At 45.6% G+C, this 19,069-nt stretch overlaps 4 protein-coding genes across 4 annotated transcripts; 1 reads left to right on the top strand and 3 right to left on the bottom strand.

Moving 5' to 3' along the window:
• Positions 1 to 1,201: 1,201 nt before the first annotated feature.
• Positions 1,202 to 3,213, bottom strand: LACBIDRAFT_290873 (uncharacterized protein; the record flags this gene model as incomplete). Its single annotated transcript, XM_001876815.1, has 7 exons — positions 1,202 to 1,549; positions 1,578 to 1,953; positions 2,015 to 2,306; positions 2,363 to 2,523; positions 2,573 to 2,648; positions 2,761 to 2,860; positions 3,130 to 3,213. 7 exons carry the CDS (start codon positions 3,211 to 3,213, stop codon positions 1,529 to 1,531), a joined length of 1,110 nt encoding a protein of 369 aa, XP_001876850.1. The 3' UTR covers positions 1,202 to 1,528.
• An 819-nt stretch (positions 3,214 to 4,032) lies between these two features.
• LACBIDRAFT_292660 (uncharacterized protein) lies at positions 4,033 to 5,052 on the top strand. The gene is made up of 4 exons (XM_001876350.1): positions 4,033 to 4,243; positions 4,301 to 4,542; positions 4,606 to 4,839; positions 4,903 to 5,052. The coding sequence occupies exons 1-4, from the start codon at positions 4,151 to 4,153 to the stop codon at positions 5,000 to 5,002; spliced, it is 669 nt and encodes a 222-aa protein (XP_001876385.1). The 5' UTR covers positions 4,033 to 4,150; the 3' UTR covers positions 5,003 to 5,052.
• A 4,025-nt stretch (positions 5,053 to 9,077) lies between these two features.
• Positions 9,078 to 12,245, bottom strand: LACBIDRAFT_323160 (uncharacterized protein; the record flags this gene model as incomplete). Its single annotated transcript, XM_001876816.1, is given in 8 exon segments — positions 9,078 to 9,109; positions 9,129 to 9,925; positions 10,020 to 10,078; positions 10,099 to 10,100; positions 10,375 to 11,707; positions 11,798 to 11,989; positions 12,061 to 12,072; positions 12,213 to 12,245. The coding sequence occupies 8 exon segments, from the start codon at positions 12,243 to 12,245 to the stop codon at positions 9,078 to 9,080; spliced, it is 2,460 nt and encodes an 819-aa protein (XP_001876851.1).
• A 2,228-nt stretch (positions 12,246 to 14,473) lies between these two features.
• Positions 14,474 to 18,371, bottom strand: LACBIDRAFT_323161 (uncharacterized protein; the record flags this gene model as incomplete). Its single annotated transcript, XM_001876817.1, has 14 exons — positions 14,474 to 14,554; positions 14,662 to 14,701; positions 14,767 to 14,807; positions 14,938 to 14,955; positions 15,080 to 15,161; positions 15,229 to 15,260; positions 15,348 to 15,958; positions 16,034 to 16,347; positions 16,400 to 16,628; positions 16,678 to 17,054; positions 17,108 to 17,274; positions 17,327 to 17,943; positions 18,013 to 18,099; positions 18,314 to 18,371. 14 exons carry the CDS (start codon positions 18,369 to 18,371, stop codon positions 14,474 to 14,476), a joined length of 2,754 nt encoding a protein of 917 aa, XP_001876852.1.
• Positions 18,372 to 19,069: the final 698 nt, after the last annotated feature.

Raw genomic sequence — 19,069 nt, forward strand, 5'->3', positions numbered from 1 at the left:
CCTGAGGGCGTCCTGAACGTATCCTGAACGTAGAATTAAATCGTCGCGAAAGAGAGTGTTTGAAGCTTTATCGATTGTCCTTAGCGATAAGCAAATAGACGTCGACGTGATAAGAGAATGGATTGGTGCAAGATTGGTGCCAAGACGTCAACGCGCCACTTGGAAGTTGTTTGACGTTTTCGTGCCTTGCAAACAAATCATAAAGTACTTATCCAGGAATCCTGAGATCAACTTCGGCTTGAACGTTTGAACCAAGTTTGAACGTCAGTACTTCAGTAGCATGGCTCTGCAGCGGAAACATTATCTCGAAAATTATAAGCTCTCAGTTCAGTTTTTGGCGGTTGAGGCCACCTTATAATTAGTAAGACGCTATTAATAATAGCTACCTCCGCGCTCCGCGATGATAACCTTTCCACAGGAACCGACTCATGACCATTGTGAAGACGCCATAAATAGATTCATATCTGGATAAATGTCCGCAACCTCCGAACTTGAATGCATCGCTCGGTATATTATTTTTCACGGTTGGCTTATCGCGGAGTCGGCAACTAGTGCAAGACTCGGAGCGGCAATAAGGAGATGTTTTCAAATCAGCTTACAACTGGTGTAATAGCCTGGTTGTGGTCTCTGTCTCGCTTCGCTAAGCTCATAAGCACAGTCTCCAGTTCGATTCTGGATTACACCAATACGTCGTCGAGATAAGTTTTTCCTATTTTAAAGTCACCAGTCTGCCAGCAATCGTTGTCAATGTCCGCAACCTCCACGTTCCCATTATTTTTCACGGTTGGCTTATCACGGAGTCGGCAACTAGTGCAAGCGCGGCGATATAATAAGATGTTTTCGACGAATCCTTACAACTGGTTTAATGGCCTGGTGGCTATAATTTCTGTCTCACAGTGCCAAGCTTGTGGACACAGAAGGTCTCCAGTTCAATCCTGGATTAAACCTTCGAGAAGTTAAACATATGTATTTTTGCACTCGCCCGAGTATTGATCTCATTGCAATAAATCTTTTCTCCTCAACTTACAGGGTTCAATGGTCTAGTGGTTATGATTTCTGTCTTACATCGGTAGTGTATCATGTCTGTACACAGAAGGTCTCCAGTTCGATCCTGGATTGAACCAATTTTGCCACTCTTTTCATTTTTCAAAGCCATCCCAAAACCGTACCGTACTTTATCCCAATTCAGATTCGTTATATTATTATAACCACGAAAAGTCCAGGGTATGTGTATCATATAGCACAAATAATAAAAGAAGCAAGAATAATACCCCCCTCCGAACCACCACCCCCGCCATACCGTCTATGGTACATTTTTATGGACGAGGCGATATCCGCACATCGCTCAACGATGCATCAGGAACAGGCGTATGACTCCGCGACCCACTCGTCCGTATCGGCAAAGGCGTCCTCGCACTCCCATTAACACCACCAGCACCCCTCTGCTGCTGCTGACGTTTCTTCTTCCTCAAATGAGTCCGTTCATCCATATCTATATCCATATCATCATCCGTCTCATCCTCCTCCCTCAACAACTGCAGCCCAACCGCTTCCGACCCCGGTGTCCTGTTACCTACTACAGGCTGATCATGCTCCTCAAACGCGTTGAACAGCGTCGTCGTTTGTGAGCGATACAGCGAACTCTGCCTCCCATGTCGTCCCGCCGGCACATCCCCAGCTCCACCGCCGTTCCACCCATCAAGCGACATCCGGCCCTGGAGGCTCATGCGCGGGTTCATCAGCCCGCCTTCGAGGGCCGAGTGCCTGTTGTGGTCTAGTGGTGGTTCAGGGGTCCGTGAGATGTTGAGGAGGTGCACGCCAAAGAAGGTGACGATGAAGCCGCAGAGGAGGGAGACGGTGTTGGTTGCGTTGGTGGTATTGAATCCTTGGAAAAGGATAAGGGAGGCGACGATGGTTGATGTTGAGAAGCCGACGTAGTACATTGGGTTGACTCTGCGAGGGGGATGGAGGATTAGGGGGATTTGGGAGGAGGGAAGAGGGCGGAACTACGTACACGTTGGTCGAGAAGGTATCTAGTGCTTTGTTGAAATAGTTCATTTGGACGAGAATACATAGCACAACGAAGATCCCAAAGACGTATGTGCTGGGATGTGAGAACTGGTTGTGCCCACCAAACGTGAGCTTGACGGCCACGCCGAAGCCTTTAATTGCCATTACGGAAACAGAGCCTACGAGGGAGCAGATGGAAATGTAAACAATGGGGTTTTGGCGGCCGTATCTTGGAGCGATAATGTAGATCATGACTAGGGTAAACACCAGGACGGAGAAGCAGTACATGAGAAAACCTAGAAAAGTGGTTGGTTAGTAAAAGAAAGTAAGAATTTGGAGGGTATAAGAACACCTGGCTGTATCGCATAATGTAAAATTTCGTCTACTGTTTCTACCGGTTTGTCTTCTGGAGCGTGAAGGACGATGATGAGGGAGCCTATGAGGCATAATGTACAACCGAGTCGGCCCAGGTGTCCTAGTTCTTCACCGAGAAGGAATGAAGCAAGAATGGCGCTGGGACAGGATGAGCTTGGATAGACGTCCAGAACCTAAGCTCACGTACCCAATAATGACGCTCAGTGCGCCGAGAGGGGTGACGAGGATTGGAGGGGCAAAGGTGTAAGCAGCGAAGTTGGCGACTGGGGGACGGTCAGATACGAATTATGGGGTGGTTGGCGGTGCTTACTTTCTCCTACAACTACTACATTAAATCAGTACTAGGGGAGGGGTTAAAAGGCGACTGCGACTCACAGGTCGACATTCCTGCCCACCATATTGGGTTTCGAAGATATGAGAGATTGTCCGATGCTTGGGAGCCATAAGTAGCGTTTACTGCTGCGTCGTTGAGACCCTATAACAGAGGAGGTGGAATCAGATGACTGGCTTATTCAACGAGGAATATGAAGGGAAGTATGTCAAAGGATACGGTGCATGACCGACATGAATGGAAAACAGGAGAATGGACCCCTGAGGTTGCCCTCGGTCTTGAAGACAAGCACATCCTAGTCCCTCGTATCATGAAAAAGGCAGTCCATACCCCAACAACCCGCCGATGAGCGAATGTAGCGTCGTGGACGATGCGCGCATCGGGAAAGTACTCATCACGAATGTTGAACGTACCTTTTTAGTGATGATGAAACTGGTACCAATTGCCACAGAGCCTGAAACGGCCAGAGCAAGGCCTATGTACTTGTCGTCGACCATGACGGCGTCGAGGAGCGGTAGACCGGAAAGGAGAAAGGATTGACGGGGGGCGTTACGCCAGCGAAAAAGAGCAATGGAAGCGGTTAGCGCCTCCGTCCATTCGTGGCATTGTCAATCGCAAACCACGTGCTCTTGTTTGCAAACAACTGGTGCGCAGCAAAGTTCAAACAATGTTCTCCTCGTCGATACTATCCGAGAGCAATACTCGAAGAAAATTGGGCGACAAGTCAGCTGTACTTGGGGTCATAGGAGGTGCCGCTAGTCGCCTCGAAATTCGGGAGAGCAAGTCGACACATCACGTATTTGATCCGATATCAGGAATATTGCACTTTCGAGACTCCATCTCAACCATAATCACCCGACGGAAATTTAGGAATTTTCACTCCATGTAAATATGAAACTGGTAAGCATGACATCGACTAACGAAACGTTGAACCAGAGCACATTACGCCGAGGGATGTATCGGGCACCCTTGAGCACCTGAGCGAAGTGCAGGGCAAACCCCAGGACACATTTTTGCTTATTGTTTGTGTCTGCCAGGTCTGGCTGGTACTGGGGACATTTTTCAATTCAACCGAAGGATTTATCTCCAGTTCAAACGACAAGGTGAAACTTGGGTGAAACCACTTCTTCGTCGAACCATCTGATTGTCCACTGCCTGAGCCTCGAGGTGCATCAACTGATGATCAGCAACTATCACCAAGACAGGAAGAATTTCAAATACGGCTGACCGATGCCGTAACCCGCGACCAGCCGCGACCCCGACGGTACATTTACAAAAACCTATAAAAGCCTCCCAACTTTCAACAATCTTTCCTTACCGACGTGAGCTGGTTCTCTGTCTGTCACCTAAATCCGTGCAGCGCACTCGCCTTTTCTCGCTTTTCTCGACTAACTATCTTGACTACCTTCACGACCCCCTCATTCTTTCCTCACTATGCAACCCAAATTCCTTGCTCTTGTGCCCCTTGTGTCCCTCATGGCCTCTTTCGTCGCTGCGTATCCGTCCATTGACGCCGCCGCATTGATGGTAGCACCCCCCTCTGACTGAGCCTTTGAGTTTTTTTGTGCTGACTTGTTCTTAAAGGAACGTGGTTACGATGGGGGAGAAGGCCTGATCTTCGCGCGCGAGTACGACTTTGCTGACGCCCTCGAAATGCGGGACTTTGACGATGACCTCGAAATGCGAGCCTTTGAAGATGAGCTCGAAACGCGTGACTTTGACGACGAGCTTGAAATGCGCGGCTTTGATGACGACTTCCTCGAGATGCGAGAGTTTGACGAACTCGATGCGCGTGACTTGGAGGACCTCTTCGAGCGTGGTGGTCTGTAAGTGTCATATTTTTGGCGTCGGGTCGTAAGGGTTGTCGCTTATTGTATGGCTATCCCCAGGTTCAGCAAGACGTCCCCCGAAGAGAAGAAGCAGAAAGAGGAAGACAAGAGGAAGAAAGAGGAGAAAAAAGCCAGCAAGGACACCCAGAAAGCGATTGACAAAGCCAATAAGAAATCGTCGCTCAACATCCAATGTATGCAGTGTGGAAGCTGGGAAGGGAAGATTACGGCTAGGATCCAGAAGGAGTGGAAGAACGACGCCAATATCCACAAGTTTGAGAATTGTCAAGCGACGTAAGTTTTTTCGAGACGCTTTTTTTGGTTTGGTGTCGATCTGATTGGCCTTTCGTTGTATAGGACGAAGGATTATAATGGAGGTCAGATGGTTACAGCTCGTTACTACAACGGAAATAGCGTCCTCAGTGGAGGCGCTGTCACGTATATGATTTACAAATGATTTGCTTGAGTATGTACTTGCGAATGACTTGACCTCTTCCATTCCTCCCCTGTTATCCCAAACGGATATGAGTTTTTTTGTCGCCCAGAGTAACGATCTCGTTGTGGCCCTTGTGGGAGGGATCATACACTTGGGCAAAGGAGTTTACTTTCAGAGTGTACAGTCCATTGGGGAGAGTCATCGTTGCAAATGTTTAGCAAGGTGTTTGGGTTCGAGCTGGAGGGAGGTGATGGTCTTAACCTTGAAAACCACCTGGTCTTTATGTTTTTCAGAAAGGAGGGCTAGGGTCGGCGGGAGCGCCGCGGTTCAATTTCAAAATTTGATTTTGATGGAGCCCTAACCCCAACCCAGAAAATCTTTTGACTCATAAAATAGGTCACGTGACCTATGCAGATATGTCTATGAACGCACGCTGGCCTCGCGTCGCGCAAAACCACGCCGCTGCTCCACGTACAGGAAGAATCGAACCAATTATATGTCCTATCTAACCTAACACTTAAAAAATAAGCATAAATATTGCTATTAAGGTATACAAATTAGCATAGAATACTTACTACAGTCATCCACCTGCTAATGATGGGGAGTGTAATACGGGACTGGATCACACGAGGAGTGAACAGTTCCAAATCGTGTATAAGAGGTAAAGTGAGGGTAAAAAGGAAGGAAGAAGACGAAAGCTAGAATGGATCTACTTATAGCTGGATGCGTGTGTCAATGTGTGTAAATATGAGCAAATAGGTGTCCTTACACCCCTCCCCCTCCACAAAATTTCAACGCCAACGCAACAAAAAATAGAGGAGAGAGAAAAATTTTACCTAAGTAAGTAAAACTGACTGGGTGCGTTAAAAAACCCCGTGGGAAAAAGCTACCGTCAGGTTGATTTAGAAGAAAAATGCGAAGTTCCTCCGAATTCGATCCAACGATCCAGGGCTTCGTTGTCTTCTAGCATCGATGCTGGGAGCCATTCGTCATGTTCAGGGCCAAATCCAACCCAACGGACTAAGTATGAAGGTTTCCTGTTTCTCTTCTTGAAATCGAGAATCCGATCCACGTAGTTTTCGAGTACTCCGTCGACCAGGACCGGTTCCGGAATTTCTGCGTTCTTGCGAGAAGGAAATATTTCGTCGTCATTCGGAATAAATGGTTTAATCTGTGACGCATGAAAAGTGGGGGAAGATGTTAGTAGTATGTGGTAAATTCAATTTATATGTCGATGTTTCTGTATGTGCCTCTGTAATTTCCCAGGGTCCATCAAATCTCGGCATAAATTTCGCGACTCTTCCATCACCAGGTTTTTCTTTGAATTCTCGACGTCTGTTCGCTGTTGACAACATCACTTTGTCTCCCACTTTGTACTTTATCTCTGCTCTCCGTTTGCCATTCGCGAAATATGCTTGGGAGATCTTCGCCAACATCAAGTTATCTTTAGCATCGGCAACATTCTGCTGAATTCTTTCCACTATTTCCAATGCGTCGATATCGTCGTTATCGTTCATTTCAGATTTGTCGAAATGCGGTAATATCCGGGGTGAGCGGCCATACTTCAATTGAAAAGGTGAATATCCTGTGGATTTATTAATCGTGTTCATCAGGAAAAACCGAATTCGAGGTAAGGCTTTTCTCCAACCCTTTTGGTTTCGCTCCACATGAAAACGTAAACATTGGTTTACTGTTTTGTTTGTGCGTTCGCTACTACCGTCTGTTTCTGGATGGTTGGTGCTCGACATTTTCAGTTCCACGCCGCTCAATTTGTGCAAAGATTTCCAAAATTTGGCAACGAACAATTTGTCTCGATCTGACACGATTTCTAAAGGTAAGCCATTCTCGCAATACCAGTTATCAATAAAAATAATAGCCAGTTCTTCCGCGGTAACATCTGTTCTTGTCGGAATTATTTGAATATCCGATCCAAGTCTGTCTGTTATCGTTAAAATGCAATCGTATCCTTCATCTTCTGGCAGCGGGCCTATAAAGTCCATTGCAATTGATTCACATCTTCCATCAGGGACCTTCAATGGGTGAAGTGGTCCCACAGGTTTCGTGGTGGGTGCTTTATTTCTTTGACAATCTTGACAACCTGGAATATATTTTTCTTCCAGATCTCTGCGCATGTTCGGCCAAAAATATGAATCACGGATGTTATCATAGCACTTGTGGAAACCAAAATGTCCAAGGTTGTCATGTGCGATGCGGAAGATTATTTCTCGTAAGCCTGAATCTTTTGGAACTATCAATCTTTCACCAATATACCACAGATCGTCCTTGCTCTGGACGCTAGGCAGACCTTGACTGGCACGCAATAACTTTTGACACCATTTATCAGTTTTATAGCTCGCTTTAAGTTTTGCCAGGAGTTCGTCGTCTATCGTTACCCTGAATGAGTTCTTGGGTGCGGCATCGACTAACGCTGCTACAATCGCACACATCGCTGGCTTTTCTTTGGGAGCGAATACTGTGATTGGGTGTTCTGCATGGTATGAGAAGGGGTAGCTTGCATCATTTTCTGCGTTTGATTGCTCATTCTTTTCGACGTATTTGTAGGGTAATCTAGACAGTGCGTCTGCAACAGAATTGTCCTCGCCCTTTACATACACAAAACGACAGTCGTAGATTGAAAGTTCCTCCATCCAACGTAACTGCCGCCGAGACATGTCTTTTTGTCTGTCAAAATTCAGGAGGGTTTTGTGGTCGGTGTACACTAGGAATTCGGATCCCAGTAAGTCTACTTTCCATCTTCGTAATGCGCGCATAATAGCGAGGAGTTCTTTCTCATGAACAGGGTAATTTAATTCGGGACCTTTGAATGTCATCGAATCATATGCCACAGGTCGTGCTGATTCCCAGGTTGGGCCGAAGGAAAGGACTGCCCCGGAAACTCTATCGCTTGCATCCGTTGTTACAAAAATTTTGTTGTTCCCCATGTTTTCATGATTAATTGACGTGAGGCATTCTCGTGAGGTTACGATTGCTTTTATTGTGTCAAATGCTAACTGGTGCTTTGGTAACCATTCAGGAAATTTCTTTTCAGCTTCTTTTGTCGTGAAAACAGATAATATATCACTTTGGATCGCTAATTTGGGTAAAAAGGCATTCAGGTAACGCACGAGACCAAGGAATGTGCGTGTTTCGGTGGCCGTAGTAGGTACGGGCCAGTTTTCTATCTTCTCTGCTTTCTTCTCATCTGCTTCAATCCCATCTTGTGAGATTGTATGTCCCAAAAAATTTACTCTGAAACAGAACAGCTTTGTTTTCTTCTTATTGCAGTATAGTTTCGCATCAATCAACGCTTGCAAAATCAACCGGACATTTCTCTCATGTTCTTCTATGTTTTGAGACCATACAACGATATCGTCCAGATATATATGGCAGATCTTTCCAAGGTATTTCCGCAATGCTGCTGTCACTCGACGCTGATGAATACCGGGGGCATTGCGATACCCCATGGGCATTACCGTCCATTCGTAAAGGCCAAAAGGTGTCGTGACTGCAGTTAAATGGATATCGTCTGGATGCACTCTTGTTTGAAAAAAGGAATCTGTCATATCGATCGTCGCCCATATCTTTCCTTTTGCACAATCTGCAAGGATGTCATCAACCCTAGGTAGAGGATGACTGTCAATGACCACATTTGAATTTAATTCTCTGTAATTGTTTACCCAACGCGGTAACGCTGTAGGATCTGACTTCGGAATGATAAAGGAAGGCGAAGCAAAGGAAGAGTTTGACAATCTAATCTTTCCTGAGTTTACATGTCCGTCTATGAGTGTCTTCCATGCTTCACGGTATTTGCGTGGACAGCCGTATGTTCTCTTGCTTATAGTTCTTGTAGCATCTTTTAATTTAATTCGACAGTAGACATCATCAGGTAACTCGTCGACATGCGGAATTGGTTCAAAAGTTTTGCTAAATTCTGCCTTCAATTTATCCTCTAGTGCGTTATATTTCTGCTGAAGTTCCAATGATTCCAATCTGTCTTTTACTGCTGCTACAAAATTAATTGCAATGAATTCATCATTGTCCCTCTCTATATCCATCATGCGGTCTAGTTTTCTTTTAATTACGCTGCACCTCCATTTCAGTTCCTTAAGTAGATCGCGATGTAGTAGTCTAATTTCGAGTCGCTTACGGCGCGGTGATTTCACACGACGTGCAATTTTACGAGGAGAGGGTACAAAGTTCAAAAGGTCGATTGAAGTCTCTTTTACAAAAGCGCTCGGGGATTCATGGTCTACGACAATACGGTTGTGTACGAGAAACGGAAGGCCTAACAGAATATTTGTGCAAAGTCCAGGGGCGATCACTGCGGTAACGGGTTTTGAAGTCCAGGAATTATCTAAGGTGGAAAGGGAGAGCGAAACGTAGTCCGATAATAATACAGGATTTGAATTCTTCTTTTTCTGATCATCCTTCATTGCGACGTTGATTACTTGTGGTTTACGGAGTTGCTTTCGTTCTAGACCAAGTTTCTCGACGACGTCAGGCCTGATGAGAACAATGTGAGCACCGTTGTCAATCATTGCTTTGACAGGAACCAAGAAACCATCACGCCCAATTGCGCGCGCATCCCAAAAGAGATTCGGGAAGGTCAAAGGAGGACTTACGCTCTCGTCAGAATCTGAATCGCCCAGCGCGACTGCGGAGGGCCAAGTCATTGCAACAATACCGGATTTTTCGTTCTCATCGTCCTCCTCATCCCCCGAGGGTTCACTTGATTCTTCGACTATAGCAGCGACGGCTGGGGCGCTGGTGATCGGAGCTGGACCTCGATTGAGGGGTTTACCCTTAGTGTTTGAAAGTCCGGTTCGGTCCGGTTTTTTGATGCCCAGGGGCGTTAACCGTAACCGTAACCGGTCTGCCTTTTCCCCAGAAGTCAAAAGACCAGACCGGACCGCAAAAAGACCGCAGACCGCGGTTTTTTGCGGTCTATAGACCGGTTTCGGTCTGCATCAGTTTTAACCGGTTTATGACCGGTCTTTAGGCCAATATTTTAAAATTATGAATCGGTAAATTTATTAACATCTCTAATAGCTTCAAAACGAGCCCAAGAACGTTAAATCCCGTTAGGTATTGGTGCTTCTATAAAATAAGTCTGGTACATCTATTATTCCCAAAAGTAATTTACATTTTAATTCATATCTCTCTCGTTTTTTTACCAAATCATACGTTCTTGGGTGCGTTTTAAAGGGTATTTAAGGGGCTACAAAAAACCGGTCCAAACCGGTCAAGACCGGTTCACGTTAACCGGTCTTTTTGCGGTCTTTACATTTCAAAAATAAAAGACCGTAACCGCAGGTCCGGTCTTTTGCGGTCTTGGTCCGGTCTGGTTACGGTCTTTTTCCAGTCACGAGACCGGACTTCCAAACACTATTTACCCTTGTTCTGACGACGTTTCTCCCATTCGGCCTTAGCTGTGGCGGCCATGGTAGGCGTAATCACGACATGAGTTTCAGGGAAGTCATTGTTACAATCCCGCCCGATGTGGTCCGTATACAAGCGTCGACACTTCAAACAACCCTTGTGTTCGTATATGAGGGCTCTTTCCTGTTCCGTTAGAGGTGGAAGTGTGTTGCGGGACCTATATGCGTTCTGCGTGTAAGGGTGTCGATTGTCTGCACCGCCGCTCGAGGATGCATTCGCCGTGTGAGGTGGACCCGAGAGGATCCTCTTCTTTTTCTCTTCTTTTTCGAGCTCCAAGGCGTAGCGCTTCATGTTCCGTTTGATAGCCTTGGCCATTTTGACGTCCGTTTCACTGATGAAGTTCATCCACTTTGGAAACGGAAGCACATTCAACGCTGCTAGCTCGGTGGGTGAATCCTCCAACTTCTCGCGGAGATCCTCAGTAATATTATTGAAAATCTGCTCCTTGATGCGTTGTTCAGACAAGTGTAGAGTGCTGCCCGCAAGAAGGTTGTTCAACGAGACCATATCCGTGCAAAAATTGTAGAACGGTTGATCGAGAGCCATACGCGCTGCCAGAATTTTTCGATGTGTTTCTTTCGCCCAGTCCGTAGGTAAAAACGTTTCGCGTAACTCGGACATGAATTCAGGAAATTTGAGAGAGTGTAAACGGACGCGGTTGTTTCTGATATATTCGTTGATGCGGTTGTTCTGTAGACCGCCGGTGACTTTTGAGACTTTCTTTTCGTCCGGAATAGGTTCCTTGCAATTAGCGAAGAAATCTTCGCACGCGTTTTCCCAGTCGAGTAGCGCGACCGGTGTTGTGACGCCATCGGATAAGACGGGCGCTACCTTGTGGCCGGGATGGCGTGCAACCGTGGCGATATTCGTAGAAGACATCCGGTTACGATGCGATACAACGACAGGAGAGAAGTTCAAGAGGGAGCTGCTCGTAGAGGAACTGGAACTGAAGTTGGGTGAATCTGGCGTGGGGCGTGGTATTGGGTTATTGGAGAGAACAGGAGGGGATGCAATTGAGAGTGGAAGTGGTGATAGGGAAGGGGAGCTCGTTTCGGCAGGTACAGATTTCTTGCGGACGCGGGTTGGAACGATAAGAGGAGGTTCAAGGTGTAGGCCTTGCTGTGCAACGTTCTTTCTCGTAGCGCGCCGGTTGTCCAGTATTGGAAAGAGGCTCTGTAACTGGAGTATGAGTGGGGGGGGCAAGTATATGCGTGCGTAAGGGACAATTACGACAAGGCGGGACTGGACTGGCGAGGGACACGAGTATATGCGCTTGTAATAAGACGCCTGGACCGGAACCAGAGTATATGCGTCGGAAAAAAACGCCTAGACGAGAAGAGAACTAGAGAGCGTTGAAAGCTCGTGAAATTCGCGTACTCGCTCTGTAAAATCGAATGTGTGTTGAGCTCTAGACTTTGTCGACAGTGAAGACCAGGACGAGTGGAAAGCACGGTTTGGATGGTGTTCAAAAAAAAGTGTAATACGGGACTGGATCACACGAGGAGTGAACAGTTCCAAATCGTGTATAAGAGGTAAAGTGAGGGTAAAAAGGAAGGAAGAAGACGAAAGCTAGAATGGATCTACTTATAGCTGGATGCATGTGTCAATGTGTGTAAATATGAGCAAATAGGTGTCCTTACACCGGTGTAAGGCTGTATTAGATAATACAGCTGTCTACACTACCTTATATATGCACCGGTAGGTGAAAGAGTAATCTTTCACTTATACGACCTTTTGGTGTAGTGGTTGCATTGCGGTGCATATGGCCATCTTACAGGGAGCGGCAACCCACTGCCAAATTTTCAACTCCGCCGTATTTTCCCATCACCAAAGACCTGATCAAAAAATGGTCGATCGTCTCAACTGCTCGTATTTACTTTGACACAACAGTAGATTGCCAATTTAAGTGTGGATATCTGTAGGTGGAGTATAAGTAAAGGTGCTCGTATACAATTTAGCTCAAAAATACAAATATTCCGTCAGTTAATATCTTAATTCAAGCCTTCCAAACCCCTTTATAAAATTCTGTCCCGAACAAATCCATCCTACGCTCCAGAAGTTTGTGCCTGCCAAAATTTGAAAGAATACCTCTACAGATGAGGTAGCAATCCACGACACGGGAATGGCATGGTAAGACGCGTTGATGATCACGTGTTGCAATAAAGAAAGTAACTGAAGCGCGACCAAAGCACGACTATCGGTGTCAGCAACGCGTTATCGTCACTACCTCTGCATATATTGACTTGTAAACCACAAGTATCTTATATCATGGGCAAAGAGGCTTGGAAACTGGGCTGGAAGTCACGATCGACGTTGCAAACTTCCCAGTCAATGACAAACCTTCGCAACATTCACTCCGACAACTTGGAAAACAGATCAGAACCAAACCGGAACACAATATGAATGTCTAAAGCTCAAACCAGCAGGAGCTTGAAGCTCAACTCAATGTGGGGAGTGAATAGGAAGGCTACATTCCAGAGCAAAATGCATCTGACATGTATAGTGACACAGATATAGAACTTGGCTACCAAATTCAATCATAATAGTATATTATATATCACCACAAACAATATAGACTTGTAAATTGGTCCCTATGTATCAATTAAAGTGAAATAACAATCGTCGACCACTGAATTCGACTATTTGGCGTGAGACAAACAGAACCAAACAGCACGATTTTATTGGCACGGTTGCCGCTCCCCACTAATGATACACCCAAAATGAGAAATTAACTTCAACAGATTTGAGCACAACCTTTCTCTACAAAAACTACATGAAAATCTCAGATAAATGCCCTTCTATGACCATACCAAATTTCAGAATATTTGACCCACATTTCACAGATAAAAACTAAGATTATGGGTGTATCATTGAGGGGTGTGACTGTATTTGGCTATTTCCAAAAAACAGTCCATTTTGTATGCTCCACAGCTTTGCCAATTCGGCCTCAATTGCATCCAAACTATGTATGGTGGTAGATATGAGTTTGTATTACTTGTTACAACTTGTTTTGTAAAAATTAGCCAAGTATTGAGCGAGATATTTGCTAGTCAAAAGTGTATCAAATGGGGGTGGTGTATCATTAAGGGGTGGATGACTGTAGTGGCTCTTCTCCATGGTGTTAGGGCAGCATGATTGGTTTGCCAATCCATCTTTGTCAAATAAAACATCCACTGGTATCATTTCAATTGTTGATCACCATACCCATCTTGCCTCATCATCACTTTGCAGTGGACTGTGGAAATCATTTATTGTTTCTGTTCCAGAACAGAGTTGTAACAGAGTTTTTGCTGTTGATTTTTGAACTTGAAGCTCACCCACTACTGAGCAGCTTTAGCAACCTCAACATTTGAGGAAGTGGAACTTCTTTCAAGTATGCATTCTCTTGTGTACTTTTAGATATAAAATATATCAGCTTTGAGTTTTCAGATAGATAACTACAGTAATTTGACTCCAAATCAACATCAAAAATAACCATGTGTTGATAGAACAAAGGTAGGATGTACCATTCATAAATCAATATTACAAGACAAGAGATGATGGGGAATGATTGTACCAGGAAAGAAGAAAGATTTAATTATACTGACTCCCAATACCACAGAAACAGCCTTTGATATACACTCATAAAGACCAAGCATGGAGGAAAATGGACTAAGTGTCCTCATGACCAGGGGATGGCAAACAAAATATGGAGAGTAAATTTATAATGTGCACCAAGGCATGAGCAGTGGCTTGTTATTGAATTAGTATATTTAGTAACAAAATATTATGAGTAAATCCCCTCCAGATGAAACTTAAATATTTAAATGGTAGATAGACATTCTCTGGAAAGTTCCATTCCCAGCAGGCTTGAAAATTCTGGGACCCTCTCTCCAATTGCTATCAAACTGATTTCCCTCTCATATCATACTTGAGTCAAAAGATATGAATCGGAAATTATGATGAGAATTAACTTCTGCTCAATTCTGAAGTGGACTCTGCTTACTTTATGAATTCAGATACCTTAATTGCATGATTTTTCAGGTATTAGCTTAAATAGACATATAATTAGTTCTAATTCTGCCTGTACGTGGAGCAGTGGCGAGGTTTTGCGCGACGTGAAGCAAGTGCGCAGTGTTGGTAGACAGCCAAATACTATATGTGTGTAGGTCACATGACCATTTATGGGTTGGGTTAGGGTTCCATCACCTCGGTTCATCAGAAATCGAATTTCGAAATTGAACCGCGGCGCTCCTGCCTACCGTAGGAGGGGGATCCTTTCGTGCACAGTTGTATGCCGAGCTAGAATATGATATCTTCGAGTAATAAATTTGGAACGAAGACAAGCACAGCGCCCCCGTTATTACTCCACAATTAAGCCTGGAGGCTGGAAGTAGATTCGAGACTCCTACAGTCATGGACAGCCAAAGTCAACTAATTTTATGATCGTGATATGAGGACCCTGCACAACCTTCAATAGTACTTTTTATTGCAGAAACGTGAAGATTAGGACTCAATGCTTTGATTTCCACACCTACGGTTACCACATCACAGGTCTAATTAGATCAGGTCACTCCTTGATTGACCCAGTCTAAGGGGAGGACTTTGATGTTTCCTCCCTCTGTCCAGTTAATTGTTGAATATCTCTTGGGGACTTCGACATATTTCCTTCCTACTCACTGGTAACAACAGCTCATTGCCGGTGTCTTCCCATGCCATTCCCAGGACCTTTCCCATGACCTTCCGCTCCCGCCCATCACGTCTATTTCAGGATCATCATCAATCTTCCCATCATGTCGTCTGTCCCTCCCCTCCCGCCGTCGTCTTACACAGCGAGCTTGCTGTCCCCCTTCCCTTTTGCCTTTAAATACCATAAAAATCACCATAAATTAGTATATAATGTTTGCAACAATATAAAGATCTAAGTTATAAGTGGGACCACTTCTACAACAAGGCAGAAGGCATTTGCTGCCTCTGCTGCTGCAAGTTCCTCCTCCTCCTCCTCCCCCCCTTCTTCCTCCTCCTGCTCCGGGTCCTGTGGTGTGGGTCTATTGAGGTTGTCAGCCCACTCAGTGACAGCGTCTAACGCAGTTCCAGGCGCTATGGTGCCGCAGAAGCCTGGAAAGATGGCAAGCTTTTCCAGCCAGTGCAAATGAAGGTCGTTGGATCGGATGAGTTTGAGGCGGCGGAGATGAAGTTGGCGAGATAATGGGGGGTCGGTGTCTCGTAAAGACTCCTCGTGCTGCAGAAGAAAGGCCTCCTCGTCACATATATACATGGTGAGCCGAGGAATTTCAACGTTGAGCCTTGCGATCTCCTCCCTGACTTGTTCCATCTTGAAATGCTGATCCATTAGAACCCGAGAAGCAGGTTTTGCCCAGACCTTGAGGCGCACATCTGAGCGCGTGTCGGAGAGAAGGTCGGAGTCGGAGAGGAAGGCGTACTCCACGATGTTGTCCCATGACAATGGGGCTCGTGGGGGAACGAGAGCCTGAGCGGCGACGTTGTAGTTTTGGAGGGCGGTGTGTACCGCCTTGGAACGTGACTTGAGGGCATTGCCTATATGTTTACGGAGCTTATACCCTGGTTATGACATTAGTGTTACATAGATAAAAGTAAGGGGCAGCCACACACCAGTTTGAGACATGTTCATTTTGGTGAGTTTGAACATTCGTGCCACAACGAGGCCCTCAAGTGAATCAAGGCACCTCTGGTACCTTCTCTTTCCCGCCATCTCTGCCGCTTGCTTCCATTCATCGTCGGCAGGGCCCCAGCAGTGCAAAACACCCATCCAAACTTCAAGGTTTTGCACGACGATCAGGTCCTTAGCCTCAATTTCCTGCGCGTGCCTTCTCTCGGTCTCCAGGGATTGTGTCTGGTCCCGAGTTTTTGTGATCGACTCAGGAGTGAGGACCATCCAGGCGTTCACCGCTGTTGCAAGCCGCCGTCTCGAAACAGGGTCAGCCAAAACACATAATCCATTGACAAGATATAACTTACTGGCTGGCTCCCAAATTTACCAGCTTCTGCCAATACTCCATGGCCAGGGTTTCGTGTAGACACTGTAGAGGCTCTCTGGAAAGGTCTTCCAAGTAAGTCTTTTCTTCGGCAAGCCATTCCCGGAAGACAGACGTATTTGCGATGCCTTGATCACGCATTTGTTTGATGAAGGCAGCTTCCCCATTCAGGATTCCGATGGCCTGCTTGTAGTTATTGATCAAGAATTCACCTAGATTAATGAAGTCAGCAACGACCAGAAAAACGGCAAGTTTACAGACTCAGGTTCTGGTATGTTTCATTTTGGTCCATATGTATCACGAACCCGACAATCCTTTGCTTGCGATTGAAAACCCCCGCATGGCGAATACCAGAGGTGAGCGCATTTGATTTAGAGAAGAAGCGCTCGCTGCCTTCGAGGTCTTCTAAACCCATTCCCTTGACGTAGGTGGCAAGGAAACAGAGTTGACATAGGCGGTTGTGTGCATGTCCATGAAAGCAGCCAACTAAGGCTCTGTAGTTGAGACCTTTGGCCCAGGGTCCGAGTGGGCTGCGGGAGAGCGTAATGCCGAATTTGCATCCAATATCATATCCACCTCCGATGTTGATTCCAAAGGCATCGAGCAGGGCTTTGACAGTTGCAAGAGGATATTTGGAGCTGTCGATAGCGGTCAGGGCCAATGTTCCACAGTGAAAAAAAAAAGGGCTTACAGCTCACCACTTTGCACCATATCAATGATCACCAGAACAAAACCATGGCGGCAGAAAGACAGGAAACCCCCTGTTTCGTCGTACATGCCTTGAGTTTTTTCATTCATGTCGTTTGCCATGTTCTTCCACCGGCCCTCGCAAGGAGTAGACTCCTCAGCCTTGCTTGGCTAGATGAGAACTGTCAAAAAAAAGCCGACCAACCATGAGAAAAAATCTCACGATGTCAGTGTCATTCTCATGCTCTTTTATCCATTCCAGCACAAGCTCCTGGCTCCAGAGGTCCACTTGCTCTCGTGTAATGTAGTACCCCGGTGCCACTGTCCTCTCGTCCTTGCGTTCGTTGGGCTGTCCGATCACTGGGGCTCCATCTCCTGGATCTACTGGTGGTGCTTTTCGACGTTGAACGTGTTTGAGTGAGTCGTTGCCATCCATAGTGACGAGGATGCTGAAGAGAAGCTTGGGTTCTTCAGTGAGCTTGTAGGTGCAAGCCGGACAGGTGTGACGAAGCCTCCAGCCTGGATCGTCGCGCTTGAGAGAAATTTGGATCCGTTGATCCACGCAGAGGAGAATGGCAAGGTAGACATCAAAGCAAATGGAGAATTGCTTGCGGAGATATGGGCGGAAGGGAACACCGTGGAGATCGCAGAGCGCCTTGACAAAAGAATTGATTGCGAGATGGGGGCAGCGGAGGCTGGCAATGCGGTAAAGCTCAAGGACATGTACGGTAATGGCAAGAGTTGCCAGATGTGGAGCACAAGGAATGATTCCTTCACATACAAAGGCGGCGGGCACACTGAAGTCGCCTTCACGCAAAGCAACCTTCCTCCTGCTCGAAGCTTAAAGGAAAATATTTCAATCAGCAACAAGACGACAGATGACGTCTGAGATGACAGAAACCAACTTACCATATGTATCTAGCACCTTAACAGGATAATATCCTTGAAGCACACAAGACGAAGAAGGGGGATCATTGTTTGCTAAACCTGCATCTCCTAAAGAAGAGAACCAAGCAAGGTAAGCATCCATCATTGCTTCTATCTGGACATCGAAAGCTTCGTTTCTTCGATGCACCTGATCGTGTCGGGTCCTGGTATCAACACAGCGCTTTCTAGAAAAGTAATAAGGGTTAGAAAAGTCTGAATCCGAGAATTCAAGCTTGCTTTGAGGTAGCCTTGACAGAATGTTCCACAAGCTCATAGAACTCACCTCCTTTGTGGCTAAGATCGACCACGGCTGTTCCTTCCAAAATGGAATCTACGTCCATGGCGTTGTAGGGCTCATCCTGCCAGTCGTCATTGACTGGTAGCTACCACTTACATCATGTACTCCTGAGCTGTACCATAGAAGTTCCTGCTTAGCTACCGTGAATGAAATGAAATGAATTTTCATTCATTCACGGCACCTGTTTCATTCTAGATAATTTATTCTGTTTCATTCATTCCTGGCGACTGTTTCATTTTTTTCTTTCATTCCACCAGGGCAACTGTTTCATTCCTTGCTTCATTCTTCTCAGGTGCCTATTTCATTGTTAGAGCTGGGAAAATGATTATGTAATTGATACAAAATATTTAAGTGCCTTATTTGGCAACAGCATGCCTATCTCATTGTGTATTTGAGCCTCAAATGCAAAAGTACCCCCATATGGCCTCCCACACCACTGCAGTACGGCACAACACATATCAGGCATAATTGTATATTATTTCCTTATTTAGATGTGTGTTAAAACATCGAAATTGTTGCCTGAAAGAATGAAACAAAAATGAAATAACTGCCTGGAAAGAATGAAATGAAAATTCCATGGCAATGAATGAATGAAAAAAATGAAACAGTTGCCAGGAATGAATGAAACGAAAGAATAAAGCAAAAAATGAAACAGTTGCCATGGTGGAATGAAATTAAAAAAATGAAAGAGTCGCCAGGCATGAATGAAACAGAATAAATTTCATTCTTGTCAGTAGAAAT

This window comes from Laccaria bicolor, genomic scaffold (genome assembly GCF_000143565.1).
Source record: "Laccaria bicolor S238N-H82 LACBIscaffold_4 genomic scaffold, whole genome shotgun sequence".
NCBI classification, from domain to species: Eukaryota; Fungi; Basidiomycota; class Agaricomycetes; order Agaricales; family Hydnangiaceae; genus Laccaria; species Laccaria bicolor.

What these genes read in the sequence shown, in the direction of transcription:
- LACBIDRAFT_292660 (XM_001876350.1), top strand. Translation starts at nt 4,151, where the DNA reads ATGCAACCCAAATTCCTTGCTCTTGTGCCCCTTGTGTCCCTCATGGCC. An exon ending in TTGACGCCGCCGCATTGATG is followed by an intron (nt 4,244 to 4,300) that starts GTAGCACCCCCC and finishes TTGTTCTTAAAG; the next exon opens with GAACGTGGTTACGATGGGGG. An exon ending in TTTGAGAATTGTCAAGCGAC is followed by an intron (nt 4,840 to 4,902) that starts GTAAGTTTTTTC and finishes TTCGTTGTATAG; the next exon opens with GACGAAGGATTATAATGGAG.